This window comes from Leptopilina boulardi, unplaced genomic scaffold (assembly GCF_019393585.1).
Source record: "Leptopilina boulardi isolate dan_hultmark-lab unplaced genomic scaffold, ZJU_Lbou_2.1 LbouV2_19, whole genome shotgun sequence".
NCBI lineage: Eukaryota > Metazoa > Arthropoda > Insecta > Hymenoptera > Figitidae > Leptopilina > Leptopilina boulardi.
In genome coordinates, this window is record NW_026137740.1 from 540277 (window position 1) to 556414 (window position 16138).

General features: G+C 30.3%; 2 protein-coding genes across 6 annotated transcripts in view; both read right to left on the reverse strand.

The window, feature by feature from the left end:
• Positions 1-287: 287 nt before the first annotated feature.
• Positions 288-16138, reverse strand: part of LOC127277890 (protein sickie) — a 157317-nt gene continuing 141466 nt past the window's right edge. For 4 of the 5 annotated variants that reach the window (XM_051299314.1, XM_051299311.1, XM_051299313.1 and 1 more), the window contains 8 exons: positions 8698-8781; positions 5844-6124; positions 5329-5689; positions 4372-4901; positions 3598-4128; positions 3228-3430; positions 2717-3084; positions 288-2561 (listed from right to left, as the gene is read on the reverse strand). In XM_051299314.1, the coding sequence (XP_051155271.1) occupies positions 2406-2561; positions 2717-3084; positions 3228-3430; positions 3598-4128; positions 4372-4901; positions 5329-5689; positions 5844-6124; positions 8698-8781 (2514 nt within the window). In that variant the 3' untranslated portion in view covers positions 288-2405. The remainder of the gene's footprint in view (positions 2562-2716; positions 3085-3227; positions 3431-3597; positions 4129-4371; positions 4902-5328; positions 5690-5843; positions 6125-8697; positions 8782-16138) is intronic. The other variant, XM_051299312.1, reaches the window with a different exon arrangement.
• On the reverse strand, positions 6585-8249 carry LOC127277908 (uncharacterized). Its single transcript, XM_051299354.1, has 2 exons — positions 7579-8249; positions 6585-7482 (listed from the first exon to the last, which is right to left on the reverse strand). The coding sequence occupies exon 2, from the start codon at positions 7456-7458 to the stop codon at positions 6742-6744; it is 717 nt and encodes a 238-aa protein (XP_051155311.1). The 5' UTR covers positions 7459-7482; positions 7579-8249; the 3' UTR covers positions 6585-6741.

A 16138-nucleotide genomic window follows, 5' to 3' on the forward strand; every position in this document is an offset into this window, starting at 1 on the left:
AAGTTTTCAAAATTGAAAACTTTCACACTGTCTTTTTTATTTCAAAGATATTCAAACACTGATAATGATTTGATTATTTAACAATTAAAAATTATTAACAAATTAATGTTTTTTCAAAATTTTGACCATTTTGTTGGATTCAGGTGGGTTTTCTTTACAAAGGTAAGTGAAGTTTAAGCTTTTTAATTACTATAAGTTAAAGGCTGAATATCAATATAAAACTAAAAATTTACTATTTCAAAAAAATACTATAAAAAATGCAAATGAATTAATGAAACACAATAAGGTATAGGTCAATGATTTTTATTTGATGACACAGTAATAATATTTGGATAGAGTTTTGGGTGCGGCGCCAAAGTGTATAAATACGATACAAACGTAAAAAACCTGTAAATGCGTCTGAATAATTGTTATTACGAGCACGATCTCTTTTTTTCGAAATATACCATTTTTCAATCGTGCTTTGGTTTATCAAAGCGTTCGAATTTAATCGAATCTACTACATTTTACAATATGTATAATCTTACCCGTACTTGCAAAATTCTTTTTCCGTTTTTTCTTTTTTGTTTTTAATTGAAAGGCGCACAATCTCCCCAATTGCAATCTCACTGAAAAAACTTCTTTGCCGACTTGTTTACTCGTGTCAACTAATTTTCCCTCTCGCTTTCTCTCTCTCTCTCTCCTCAAGTTATACATAATTGCGTTCGGCGCCTGAATTTTCCCTCTATTATATATTTACAATATCAATTATGACCAGATTTACTCACATGTCTTAATGACTAATCATATAAATTTTACTTGCTCACATACATTTACATATAAAAATTCAGCGCCGTGTTTTGTATACATATAATATATTAATATTATATTAACATTTTTTTGTTCATTAAATAAAGTTTTCTTAGTAAATTATTACATGTATAAATAGACTATATTTTGCACGCACATTTGCAGAGCTTCTTTTCTCGAGTGTACAAAAAAATTTCTCCAATTTTTTCAATTATTTTCCTCAGCATTTTGTGAATGGCTTTGTTTTATCCTCTGCGAGAGAAAAAAAAATAAAGAACTAGAAAATTGAAAAAATTTTTGACTCGAGATTTTCTTTCATTTCGCTGAGCAATACCGAGCTTCGCGGCTATTGGTCAAATATGGACGAGAAGTTTCGCAGCATTTCTCTTTCCGTCCTCTAATACTGTGTCTTTCGTCAAGAGTTTCTTTAAAAAAAAAACAGATTTGCACTGCGTTGCGTCATTGAGGCTCAAAAGTAAAAAATGAGTTTTTAAAAAATACAATCATTTTTTCTGTCACAGCAGCATTGTGTCTTATTGTTAATTTTTATTGATAATTATGTCTACGTTCGCATGATAGGCAATGGTTTCACTTATTAGGCTCGCTTATAATTATAAAATTCTCATAGAATTGTTTATTTAAAACAAAATGCTTTAGGACCTGTCAAAAATTTTGTGGAAACATTCCACAAAAATATTTTCAAACTTTTTAAAAACGTTTTCAAACCTTAAAAATTATTTTAGATCTGTTCTTGAAAGTTTAAACTTGAAAATCTTGCAATATTTTAAAACAGTTCCTAGAATCTCTAAGAAAATAGTTTTTAAATTATTAGAAACGTTTTTCGACTGATGTTTGAAACATATTTGAATTTACAAAAATTATTTCGAACTATTAGATGTACAAATTCGTTAAAGCGTTTTGAATTTTTCAAAATGTTCACAAACTTGTAAAATTGTTCTGAATTCCACCAAACTGTTTAAAACATGTTCGAACTTAGAAAATATGTTCTATTTAGGACTTTCGGTGTCTCAATTTTTCGTTTCAAAATTTATAAAATTGTTTCAAACTGTTAAAAACGTTTTCGAAGTTTGGGAAAAATTTTAAATTGTTAGTACCGTTTCCGAACGTGCAAAAATAAAACGCTTTCAAACTGTTTGAAACGTTTACGAACATGTTTGTTTCGAGCAATGAAAATTGTTTCATTGAAAAATTGTTTTCTATACCATTTAGAGCCTGTAAAAATGCAATAGGCCTTTTAAAAATTAACTTGCGTGAAAAAATTATTGCTTTCTTTATTTCGAAATTCGTTAACGAACTTTGCTTTCTTTTCTTGAAATTCGCACGATTTCTAAGAAATATCTGAAACATACGGTTTCCTGGCTTATGTACAAAAAATAATTGTTGCTTGAAAAAGCGTTGTCTTCTAGCATGCTTCTAATTTTCTCCAAGTTTCTTTTTATGTATTTGTTTTCTTTTCATTAATAAGAATATTTCACTCGATGTAAATTGATTCTTCTATATTTTGTTATCCTACTCAATATCAATGAGTTGAAAATTTGACAAAACTGCAAATATATTTCCTACGTCTATTGTCGTCTTACGATCATTGACATCTCCTAAAGAGCGGACTCGACACCTCTCGAAGACGAAGTCGAGGAACTTAAATCCTCTGAGTGCCTAGTATGAGAAGAATCCATCGAATTTGAATCGCTATCGTTGCTAAGAGGACTTGAAAAATTGGCCGCCTCTTGAAGTCTCAATAGCATATTTAACTGGAAAAGAAAATTTCATTTATTTTGCTTTTTTTACTTGAAGGTCCGATAAGCGTTTTTTGAAATTAAAAAGAAAATCATAATTATTAGAACTCTTGAAGTTGAAAAAATGACGAGGCCTGATGATATTTGAATATTAAAAGTTTTAAACTTACCAAAGGATCTCCATCTGTGTCGCTGTGAGTGCTACCGAGACTTTTTACACTAGAAGCTCCGACTCCCGATGAATGACCAGAAGTAACAACGTCGTAGCCAACATCTTCGGGCCTAAGTCGTAAAAGAGCGTCACTTCCGCCGTGAACGGCATGAGTTGAAATCCATGGATAACTTGTGATAATAAATTGTGCTGGATCTTCCCAAACTGAATCGCCATTTCCGCTTCCACTTGTTCTTCGTCCATAAAGTGCCAGACCTTCTCTAACAGCCTCCACCAGGTACGGGATCACAGAATAATTCCACAAGTCTGTAAACCAAACTTGAGATCCGGAAACTTCCATCGGACAAGAGAGGAAGAGTCGTGGACCTGGAAATAAATATTAAATAAATAAACATTCATTTCGTGAAAATTTGTGAAAAATCTTTTTTCCAATGCATTAAATTATTTATTTTTTCTTCTTTTGAAATTTTCATGAATTTACTAACCAAAAAATAAGATAAAAAATTTACCTATAGTCACATCGGAACTACTGTGAGTCTCCAAGAACTTGTTAAGATGAAGCCAAACTCTTGGTAACCACTCAACGACGGCCACCATTTCTGCATTTCTAGCTCCTCCGGTTTCACGTAATTCATGTTCCAGTAATTTCCGTCTTAAATATCTCCCTAGAAAACCTTTTACTGGTTCCATATGATTGGCACACAGGACCCACCTGAAAAAAAAATTAAAAAAAAAAAACATTTCTTAATACTTGTTGAAATAAATTCTTTCTTTTGGTAATTTTATATGCTGAAATTATTTTTTTGCAATCCGAAACCTGAATAAAATAATAATATCCAAACAATAGACGTACTAATTGAAAAATGAAAAAAACCTCACCGGAAATTATGATGAAGCTGAAGATTCGTAGTGCTGCAGGTGGTTTGACTCATGGTACCTATAATCGCGGGACACGTAGAATGTCGAGTGCCGAGAAGGCCGCTAAATAATTCGCTAAGTGAGGCAGCATGTTGAAGATTTTCAAGAATAATAACGCGAGGCAGTTCGTCGGCAGCATTGGAATCGCATCTCTCAGCAATGTGAGTTAAATATTGTCTAAGTTCTTTGCTAGATTTATGATCTACATTATAAGTAGCCACTGCGGCCGCGTCCTTATTTTCCGTATCGGCGTCCACGAGAGCGTGAGCGAGTTTTCCGGCCAAATAACTCTTTCCCGTGCCACTTGGACCGCACAGAATTACTCGTCGATGTTCCATGAGATGATTCACTTGCCTTTGAACTATTGATCTCGGAATTAATGTATCTACTGCGAGCCACGAGTATCCCGAGAGAACCAAGTAAATTGATTTCACGTGTCCGACCATATATCCACAGGGTAATAGTTCCGGATGTTGAGATTCAGTGATGCATCTGAAAATGTGAAATTTCATTTTGTAGAAATATGTTTTTCAATTTTGTTTGCATTTTTCGATTTTTAATCTTCAGTCATAATTATTAATAGATATAAAATGATAACTTTAACTTAATCAACAGTAATAATTTAAATTGAGTGCTAAATAATATAATAAAAGAATTGAACTTTAAATAATTGAAATTAAAGTTCAATTAGTTTAATAATGAACATTCTGATAAAAGAGACTCATTATTTAATACCTTGAGGCTTCGCCTAGATGATAAGCAGCAATACATTCAACACCAAGTCCAAGATTTGTAACAGGATCGACTCTCGAGACATAATCCTTAAAACATCGTCTGACAGTTGTATCGAGACTATCCCATGTTGTTTTGTTGGAAATACAAACGCTAGCGATGATACAGTGAGGTGGATCGCTGGCATTGCCTTCCGTCGAATTTGAAAGATTAAAATTGAAACTTTTCTCACTGCCTAAATAAACTACGACGTTAATTCTCTTTCCATCGGTATCTTGCTCGATCGCTGGCTCGGTGGTTGTGGATGTGGCTGATGGTACCACGGGTTGTTCAGGGATATTTAAATCTTCCAATTGATTTGATGTCGAACCGTGGTCACCGTTCGATAATGCTGCAACAGTAGAAGCAACTTCAGTCATGCTGAAGCGTCGTTCCGGGTCGCTCGGCAACGAAGATTGCGACGAAGTCAAAGATTTCGAGGTCACCAGTCGCTGCAAGCGCTCGTTGTTCTGCTTCAGATTTAGCATCTCGTTCTGAAAAGCAATTAGAGACTTAAGTTTTCTATAACGCATTCACTCAATGAGAGTGAATTAATTCCTTATTTTTTAAGGAATTTTCCATAGAGAAACATTTTTTGTGTCAATTGTATCTTTTAAAACAAGATTCAAATTTTCATCAACAAAAACAGAATTTATTAAATAAGTGGGTAGCAAAAAAAACGTAAAATAAATAAAAAAAATCAAAGCAAAACAGATGTTAGGCGATCAGTGAAGAGTTAATTGATCGCTGGATTCTTTGCGAAATGAGATTCCGACAAACAGATGGCAAATAGGATCAGCAGTGAACCTTGAAATCGTTTTCCGCGTGAAATAATCGAAATCTGCCTTCCGTAAAATTGCCCTTTTACATTTGAAAGTCGAATTCTCATGCACACGAATGGACAAAAAATCACGAACTTACCCTCATTTTGATGACAGTGTCCTTGAGGGATTCAAGTTGATGCGCGGATGAAAGTGCCTCGAGTCTAATGTCAGTCAGAACCATGTCTTTTTCTCGCAGCTGTTTTTTTAACTCATCAACATCGTCGTCGTCCTCGTCTTCCTGTTTATAAAGAGCGGAACTGCTCTTGCTTCCTGTTATAGCGTTATCACTCTCGGGAGATTTTTGACCATTGCTTCTTGGAGTTTGATTTTGATCTTGGACTTTCTCGTGTTTTGTGGCCATTGGAAGTCGCGGACTATTTGGTACACTCAAATCTCCAACGCCCTCCTTGCAATCCTCAGCGTCAGAGATTGAACCTTGTCGATGTTTACGAGTTCTACTGAGGCAAAATAGTTATTACATAATTAATTTATTATAAATATCTATACGTGGGAAAAATATAATTACAAAAATGTGCTATGTGGGTTGTTTTTAGAGAAATTTTGGAAATAGAGAAAAATAAGATTTTGCTAATTTGTGTTGAACTGGTTTACCTAGAGAAAGCCTTGGAGAAGGAACTTCGAAGCCAGCCTTTCTTCTTGTGGTGACTGCTGATAGAACAAGCGCTGCTCAAAGAGTTTAGAGATGTGACACTGTCTGCTGACAATTGTCTCGCGATTGACGATCCTTGATGATTGCTGTTTCCGGTGCATCCGGTTGTTCCAGAATCAGAATCACCCAGAGTATGTCTTCGAAGATTGTTATTCAAAGTAGCCTCAGCACTCTGCTTTCTAAGCCTTTCGATTGTTTCCCTCAATTCGTGCAATTCCGTATCCTGAAAGCATAATTTAATTTTTTATAATCTTTTTTAAATGCATATTTTTCTTTTTTATTTCTTTTTTTTATTAATTCAAGATTTTGCATTTTTTTACCTAATTTCTAAATGAAACTTCTCCTATACTTCTGTATATTTAAGTTTCTTTTCCCATAAATCAAACTAAAAATTTCATCTCTAGAACATTGAAAAATTATTTCAGAAGAGAAATTTGACAATGATTAATTTATATATATATGTACCTATTATATATGTTTTTATTTTAATTGGGAAAAAATAAATTGCGGAAATCGACTTCTAATATGGAACTAGATTTTTATAGGTTTATGAAAATGAATGAGTAAATTATAACTTTCTATAGTAATTAATATGGTAAATTGACTGATAGTTTCATGAAATGCTTTAGAAAGATAATACAACTATTTTACGACTCATTGGTTTCTTAATTTCTTAATTTAATTTTAAATAATAAAAATATGTTCTTTGGGGTTTCCTCAATATTTTATTCGATACATCGAATAATACATAATGAATCATTTTATTAATTCCTTTTGAAGAAATTATTTTTTTTACAAGTTTGACAATTGATCCAATTAAATTAAAAATAAAGCAAAAAGTTATAAACTGCCGTGAATGGGGCAAAGATTAGAAGCTTGACAACAGATGCAACTATCAGATTGACTTGTCACAGAATCACTACTCCATGAATCGGAAATGCTATAAAGTTGCCTCATGGAATTGGAATTTGGTTCCTTGGAATGTCTATCGGAAGTATCAGATTCATTAACACCTTGTGGCATTGCATGTTTTAATTTTCCAATGGCAATGTTTCCACCATTATTTCTAACAATTCCGGTAGTAATATTTTTATTTGTCGATAAATGGATACTGTGAGTATTTTTACTTGACAAATTCTTCAAGCTACGCTTCCCAGTGTCCTCAAGACTTTTAGGATTTTTCGCAATTGTCTTGTGTGTCTTTTTCGCCAAATCTTTTGCATTCTTTGAATCTTTAAAATTCTCTAACTCTTTCAAGTTATTTTTACCAATTAAGGTCTTGGGATCTTCTTTTGAACTACTACAACAACTTTCCTTAGAGGTATTACTTTTTGAAGACGAGTTCGAAAAGTTTTTTTTTAATGAAGAACTTGCTTCAGGAATTTTAAGACCAAGAGCTTTTGCATCTTTTGGAGGAATGGGAATGAGAACAGGAAAATTGGAATTTAGTGAAATATTTTTTAAACCAGGTAAGAAATCATTTAGGGATGGTTTTAAATCACTTGGACGAGGCAATTTTCGACTTTTTGATTTTGTTGGACGTTTTGAATTGTCCATTTTCTTTTTCAATATGGAAACAATCTAAAAATTATCAAAATTTACTCTTACAGAATTAAATTTTAATTTTACAGAGTTATTAATTACTGTAAAATAATTTAGTAAATACTTTTCTCTTACATTATCTGGATTTTAAATGTCGTGGGTGCATTTTTTACAATTTATGGATATTTTTAATCTGTATATTGCAAAGTTCGAAAGTTTTTTTAAGTTTTCCATTTTTTTTATTTGTATTTTCTTTCTTGTAAAGTATATTTATATCGAAATTGACATTTTGAAATATTGAAAATATTTAATTTAATTTAAGGTTCTGTTTTAAAACGTGGTAAAATTCTTTTGTTTTCTTGATCAATTGGATAATATTTTTTTAAGTAGGGAAATCATTTCGAATTAATATTTCAAAATTGTTTTTAGGTATTTGTAATTTAATTTAAATTATCAATTTTATTTTTTAGCAAAAACAACAGCAACTGCTATAAAAAAATAGTTTAAAAATTTAATTTTTTCATAATTTTAAGATTATAAAATTGAGAAGCGTATTTTTGATGTGATGCATTATAGAGTTGAACTTTATGGGATTTTAAAATTAAATAGGCATCATAACAATATCCATAAAAAAAAGACTGGCATCATTAGAAGCAATTTCTCAGGAATTTCAAAAGTTTCCTAATAAGCTCATTGGGTCTACTTAGAATGTAATAAATGATAGAAATAATCTTCTTATGCAAAAAAGTAAATGCTGGAGAATTTACGTCTGTGAAGCTCTAAAACGTTTTTTATGGTCGAAGCAATAGCTATACAAGTTTTATAAATTAAAATATTGAAATATATTTTTAGCAACCCATATTTAATCTAAATAATATCTAAAATGTAAAATTAAATTCGATTGCAATAACAAAATTTGTAAACTTGAAAAAAAATTTAAACTCAAATTCGACAAAATAAAAGGCAATTTATAAATTAAATATATAAGGAAGAGAACTCATGGGTTATATTAAATTTTCCAGTATCTAATTGTTTATTTAAAGCTAAACTTTTTTCTTTTTAAATAAAAAACATTTCTGTTATCAATCCATATACATACAGGGTGTTCCAAAAGTATGGAAACCTGCAAATATCTCGAAAACTTTTTTTGTTTTGAATATTTTTCACGAAAATGCGTAATTTTCGAGATATTTGCAAGTTTCCATACTTTTGCAACACCCTGTATAATAATAGTTGTTAACAATAATGACTTACTTTTTTCTCAGCAGTCGCTGTGAGTTGTTGTAGCCTTTGAGTCATGTTGGACAAAGATTGTTCAAAAGCAGATACAACATGAGCCTGAAACAAAAAGAATACATTTCGTTATAAAAGAAATTAATTTTAAAAAAGTGAAAAATCTTACAATTTTATAAAATTCAACATGACAAAAATTTTCGTTAAGAAACGATATTCTAATTATTTTCTCCGCATGCTTAAATAAAATCCATTAAGTAAATTTAAATCGAAAATCAATACGAATTTAAATTCTTCATTCTTATCGGGGAACCGTGAACTGGAAGTTTCTTATCTGAAAGCTTTATTTGCAGAGAAGATGATTCTGACAATGATGTACAACCGTTCCTATCTAAAGCTCTAACTCCCTTATTTTTTAAATGATATAACCGGGATAATATATTTTCTCAAACGACCATCATTTACTGCCTAAATGATAATGTTTTGTATAAATAGATAAAAATAGAAAATCACTATAGACAGAACATCGGCCTTATTTCTTCAATGACACACGTGACCCACAAAGTGTGAAAATTCGATATCTTTAGACACGTCTAAAATAAATTTGAAGCAAAAAGAAAAATTATTTTACAATTTTAATTGAAAAAAGGAAACATTTTAAATAATGAAAAACAAATAATATTTGGTTTTTTAATTTTAAACTGACTTGAAAATAGAAATGTAGTCATATTCTAAGGACATTCTTCAACTGGTTTTTAATTTACAACAATGCATATTTAACCTAATAATCGTCTGGTAATTTGAGAGGTTTATTGCAATCGCATTATCTTGTCAAATAAACAAACGATTTGCATATGAGCGTATTTTATAGGCGACAACCGTTGTTCGAAGATGGAACGAGACGACTTGAACTCATGCAAAACGTAGGCGACATGACCCACAATAGAGATCCACACGTGGGTCGTTACATTTTTTTTCTCCAGTAGATGTTACTTGGATATGTGTCCGGTACTGTGGACAATCGTGTCCTGGATTATTCAAAGGTAATATATACTTCTCCCGTCTTAAATCTTCTTTGTTTGCAGGGCATCGGGTCGTAAAATGTTAATTTTGTCTTTTTCGATGACATTTAAAAAAATAATAGTTTTTCCCCCTTCAATAACGGTTTCGTATTTGAAATACACGACAAGAAAATATTTACAGTTACCATTTTCAAATTGACTGTAATATAATTATAATTATACATATAATAGCGAATCTTATTTATATTCAACAAAACAGCTGAGTATTTTTCATATAGTTTTTAATCAATATATATATATATATATATGTTTATTTAAGGAGGACAGACATAACTTCTAAACTTATAATATAATTTACAGTTTAAAAGTTGAAAAAATACAAAAATAATAATTTTATGTTGCCCAATTTGTTGTCGCTTAAAGAAATGAACGTCGACTAGATCCTCAAAAACAAAACACAACACTTGTTACTCCGAAATTTCAGAGTAATTGATTTGAAAGTGCAGTCGGATCTTTTGTGAATATATAGTGACCTAGAATATTGCAGTGGTACAAAAGTGCAAGGTCTTTGAAGCAAAAGTACATCTCTATATATCGATGTCAGATATCGCCCTGCGAGCTATCCGCAATGCAAATCCTCTGGAGCTTTTTATTTTATGCAGGGTGATCTCATAATGTTGAGAATGAACCGGGCATTCAAGCTGCAAACCATCAAAAGAAACTGCCCTTTCAAGTGGAAAACACCTGTCGCAAATCGAGGCTATAAACAACTATGTCCGCATTTAACATCAAAGAGAAAAACGTTATCTGACGTAAGATAGATAAATATTCGCAAGGATTTTATATATCACTCTTTTATTTTCAACTGTGAAGAATCTCCAAGATCAAATTTAATACTGTATTTATTTTTATTTCAAACAATTTTATTTTTATAAACTAAACTAAACTATTGATTTTTAACCATTTTTAATTTTAACACATTTCGAAGAATATTTGAAGAAACTTGTAAGTAACAAGGAAAGTATTTTTTCAGAAATAATTTACATATCACCGAATAAATGGAAGACTAATTAAAAAAGTAATTTCAATTGAAATCAAAAGGTGTTGAATTTATTTTGAAAAGTGTGAAAATTGGAAATCAAATCCCCGTAAAGCTAATTAAAACCGTAATCCGTAAAATTAGACTAGAAAGTGGAGAATAAAATTAGATTGAACCTCAATATAATTGACGTCATTCTTAATACAGAGTATAGTTAATTTTATTCAACAGTGCGTGCAAAAAAATCAATAAAACTCGTTCCTTGACTTAACGATAAATCAGTTTAATCTTTAATTACAATGTGCGACTAAACAATACCTACAAGGATCATGTAAACATGTTTATGTCACTTTAATAATTACAGGTTTGTGAATGAGTGACTATTAATGTTTGGAAATAAAAATGCAAATTTCGAGTCCAATGTCAAGTAAGTATCGCGATTGTCTTCTACGTTGCGAGATTTTCTTGTTAGGGAGGCACAGATATATTATATTCAGCGAAGAGACAAAATTAGAGGTATGACAAATAAAACATTTCTAATTCTGACAGCTGAATTTAAATATTCTTCTTATAAATTTGTGTTGTAGGGATTTGAGTTAGTTTTTAATGATTATAATTTCCCATTAATAAGAAATTTACTGAATCTGTTTTCCCAAGTCTTCACATAATTTAGAAATTTTAAATAATGGAGTTACTTAAATAAATTATATGTTAGAGTGTTAAACTTTGTAATACTTTTTGAACTCCAAAAAATATACATATATATTTTTAAAAATAAAATTAAGATAAAGGGCATAAGTGCGTCTCTAATTAATCGCGGCTAAATAAGTGGGATAAAAGAGCGGGTCTGCATTAGATAGGGTCTTGATCATAAATTTGTATGGACCTTCTATTTTCTATATGAAGCTTCTAATATCATGACTAACCGAATGCTCGAAGCGATTTATATTTATAACCCTTTTCTCTGTTGCCTATCAACGATTCGATCGTCAATTAACTTCGTGAGCTCTCCATTAAGGCCGGCAAAACTTTAACTAACAATAAGACTCAATCTATGTAATGGAAAGTTACTTCGTCTTCCGTTTGTTAACTTGGCTACTGTATGTGACAAATTATTTTAGAAAGTTCACTTAAGAACCCAGGTGCATTATCGATGAATGTACTTTCTATACCTACATACTTAAAACCTAGCTTTATTATTCATTTTTGATACTCTTTTTTTAATTTCAAGATATATTTTTTTTTCATATGAGAACAAAATTTACTCAATAAGTATATTTATCCAACTCAGAATACGGAGAATTATTGTTTGCTGAGGAAAGTGAAAAGTTATCGATTTTGACTCTCCATTTATTTAGTACCTAAACTAATATTTCGAAACTAGAGAGAGTAAATGAAACCAATTTCACTTATTGATGAAAACGTTATTTTTATAAAGAATATCAAAAAATGTCAAGTTTTACTATTTTTTTTGAGAAAATTAAAAATAATTAGAATCGAAAAAAGGAACTAAAGTTAGATTATAGAGATTTAGTAGTAATTACATTACATTAGTCATTTTAAAAAGGTACTGGCTGCAATATATTATGAATTGGTACACATAAATTATTTCATCGGAAGATTTGTATCAGTAGAGAAATCTTTTTCTTTAAAGATCTTGGATTAGAATATACGCAGACTTAATTTATAAGCTTATCAGATGCAGAGTGAAATACAACTTATTACATTTATTTTATACAGTGTTTTTTATATATTGTTTCAAAGTGTCTAAAACAGGTTGCTTTCGCGAGTCTCTTTTTGGAATCAGAAGCAATATCGCCACTGAATCCAGAGTAACGGTAATAAATCGGGTTAACGTGCTACGAGACTTTCATCGACGTTTGATCTGACCTTAGTTAAATGAACTATTGCTATAACAAATTCTATTTCTCCCAGAAAAATCCAAGGGAAATAGTGATGCGGTTGCTGAACTTTAGTTCCAATTGTTAGAAAAAATGTTGCTGAAAAATAATGCCAACTCCATAGGTGCTAAATGAATAAAAATAATGATATAATAAATATGCACACAAGATTTGTCACATCAATAACTAAATCTTGATAGCGCAAATTATATGAAATTAACAGACATAGTAAAGATCGATGATAAGTGAAATCACTTAGAAATTATAATTCTCAATCGTATAGACAGTACGTGGGAATAAATTAGAACATTTGCATTCAAGTAGGTATGAAAAGACTTGAGAACATGGCAGTTACAAGAGTCGATTTGCAAAAGTGGTGTGTAATGCTTGACAGAATTTCCTGGGAATGAAGGAGAAGAGTTGCAATTTACGGGTTTACAACTGTTGAGGGCGCCTACGTGGCTCCTTATATTAGATCTGGCCGAGGGAAGCTGATATAAATGAATGGCGTAGGTGGTCCAGCTAGCTGTAGTGTCTAGGAACGATGTTATTACTGTCGAGAGGACATTAACGCGTGCTGAGCATGAACAAGGTGATCAGATTTATAGAGTATACATTGGATGATGTCTTCTTTTTCCTTTTCCATAAAACGACATAATTACAGAGAAACAGGTCCTCGTCGAGTTGCAAACTATCTCAATTCATTAAATGTCATGTCCCGCAAAATACTTTCTAACATCTTCACTCAATTTGTTTCAATTTATTGGAAATTATATCAACACCCATGTCCCCCCTCACAGATGAAAATAATTTCCAGTTTACATGTCATTTTCTAATGTAATTTATAATCAAATCTGAATTTCATTCATTTTCCCATTAAATTTAATTTTTCTCTGATTTTATTAAGTGTATCTTTTGAAATTGCTGTTATAACAATAAAATATTTACGCACAATCAATAATGGACGCAATTATAATTTTATGTCATGTCATAAAATTCAAATTGAATTGTAGTTCGGATTTGGAATCTTGGAAATAAAAAAAAAACCAAAATATTGAATTATTTAGTATTAATTACAGGACTCAGTTACAGCAGTTAGAGAAAATATTATTTTACTATTAATTATCTAGTTATCGGATCATTGCGAAGGAAATGATTTTCTCATTTTTAACATATAGGTACATTTTATAAATTATAGTGTTATTTTCTACTCGCCTTCGGCATATCGTTTCTTTTCTATTTGTCGCTTGTAAATTATTTTCTTACTTTCTAAAAAAATTTTTTTTCTTCTAGATGAAGTTGAATTTTGCAACATTTACATAATTTTTTTAAATTATAATGTCAATCACTCTAGACAAACTTATTTTAATCAATATAGAGAATTTTCAAATTATTCTCGAATTTGGTCGATCAGGTAGTTATAGAATCTATTAGTTTGAATAATTATTTTCTAGTAATTTAATTTTTTTTTATGAAAGCATAATTGTATCTTCTCGGGAACATATAAGTGCCACAAGGCAGAAATGTCTATACATAATCTTGAACAAAAAATCTTTTAATGTAATTTTAGGGATCTTTGTTTGAAAAGTCATTAGGGCTTGGTTTTCGAAACAGAGAAGGTTGGACATTTGAAGATGTTAGATAAAAGAAGAATAGGGGTGTAATACGCATTGAAAGTTAAAGGTTGCCAAAAAAGGGAGGGCATTAGGGGAAATGACTGGCGTTATACTGCTCCCATTAACAACAGTCTCTTTCAACTATTTTTTTACGTTTACTTCGTCGACACTAATTATTCTCCGGTAATTAAACTCACGCCTTCAGGTGCGTTTTTTCCTGTTAATAATATTTTAAATTTGTGGCATCTATCGTTCATTCACCTTAGATATTATCCTAAAATAAGAATCTCATTACCAAAACAAAGTTAAGAAAAAACAAATAAAATACAGTGAGATTCTAAAATTATACCTAAAATATAATGTTCTTAAAATGTATTTTAAATTCCAAAAAATGTGCAAAAATGTAAATTGAAAAAAAATTGTTTAATTCTTTAAAAGTTTGATCGTATTTTATATAATAATTATGTAATTAGAGAAGTTGACACGTTACTTGTATTTCTTGTTTATTTTCCAAGGTAGAGGTTTTAAGGTAATAAAATACTTTTATAAGAAGCATATTGGCAAATGAGAATAAGCATATAATTTTTGAAAAAATTGCTCGAGAATCATGTCAGCGATTATTATAGCTTCAACCCAATTCTTTTTTATCGGATTTTTATTGCGAATTTTATTCGTCTTAAACCTATAAAAAAGAAATTTGTTTCAAGAACTTTTTTAAAATCACTTTTTCTCCTTAATTGACATCAGTTTTGAATGATATTTCAAAAATTTTTTAAACAAAATTTCTTCACAGTTGATTCACTTTTATAAATTGTTGTTATTGACAGAACATTAAATCCGCTCTAGTTACAATAGAAATTGTATGTTTATAATTTTTGCTCTTGTTACGAAGTCAGCAATAAAATAAAGAATCTTCATAAAAAAATACATATACATTTGTGTATCTATTGCTGACACAGAAAATGTATTCTGAAAAAAATATAAATCACATATATATATCAAAATAGATTCAAGTTGCAAAATTAAAAGACATGCGCAAATGCATTGAAAAATTTTAATTTAAAAATTTATGTTTCTTATTTCTTTTGTTATTCGTCTTCATTATAATTTTCTCCGAATATTTTCTACTTTTCTATATTTTTTATTATAGAAAATTTTCTTTTTGTTTTTGTTATTGTTATTTTTTTGTTCTCCTGGTCGGTTTTATTATTTCACTTTTAAAATGTATGTCATATAATTAATATAAATGTTCAGTAGGTATAGCTTTATAACGTGTTGAAATTCCTATTAAATAACATATAATATTAAATAATTCTGACCATAACAGAAAAAAATAAGGTAATTCGCTCCTTTTCTCCTATAAAATATTGCGGCATAATGACTCATAAGTGTAAATTATTGTACCGGTGGAACATTATCATTCCTTTGGACGAAAACATTTCATTCAAGTTTTGCATGACACCGCGAACAAAACACACGTTTCATAATGAATGGTTTGGGATTTAGTTGTGGTTCTGCACGAGAAAAAAATATAATTGGATATATTTTACTTATTCAACCAATCGCATCCCCGGTGCTCTTGATCCGTCAAATGCCAAGGTCAGAGAAAAAACCTAATGAAAATTTACAGGATTTATTCAAATTTAGAAACAACTTATTGTGCTTTCTAAAATAATTTTGGAACGAAAGTACATATTGTTACACTTTAGAGAATAAGTAGGACAAGATGAATTGATAGGAAAAAAAGAAACTTTGATTAAGAATTTATTTTAATTTTGTTTTAGTTCAGAGATGCAATTATATGTTAATTTGCAAGAAGATGGAATCATTAAAGTAGACTTTATAGCAAACTTGTTTTGATTTTTTTACACACTTTCTTCAATT

Bases quoted from the DNA above. Each gene is read 5' to 3' on its own strand.
- LOC127277908 (XM_051299354.1), bottom strand. From the start codon at position 7,458: ATGGACAATTCAAAACGTCCAACAAAATCAAAAAGTCGAAAATTGCCT.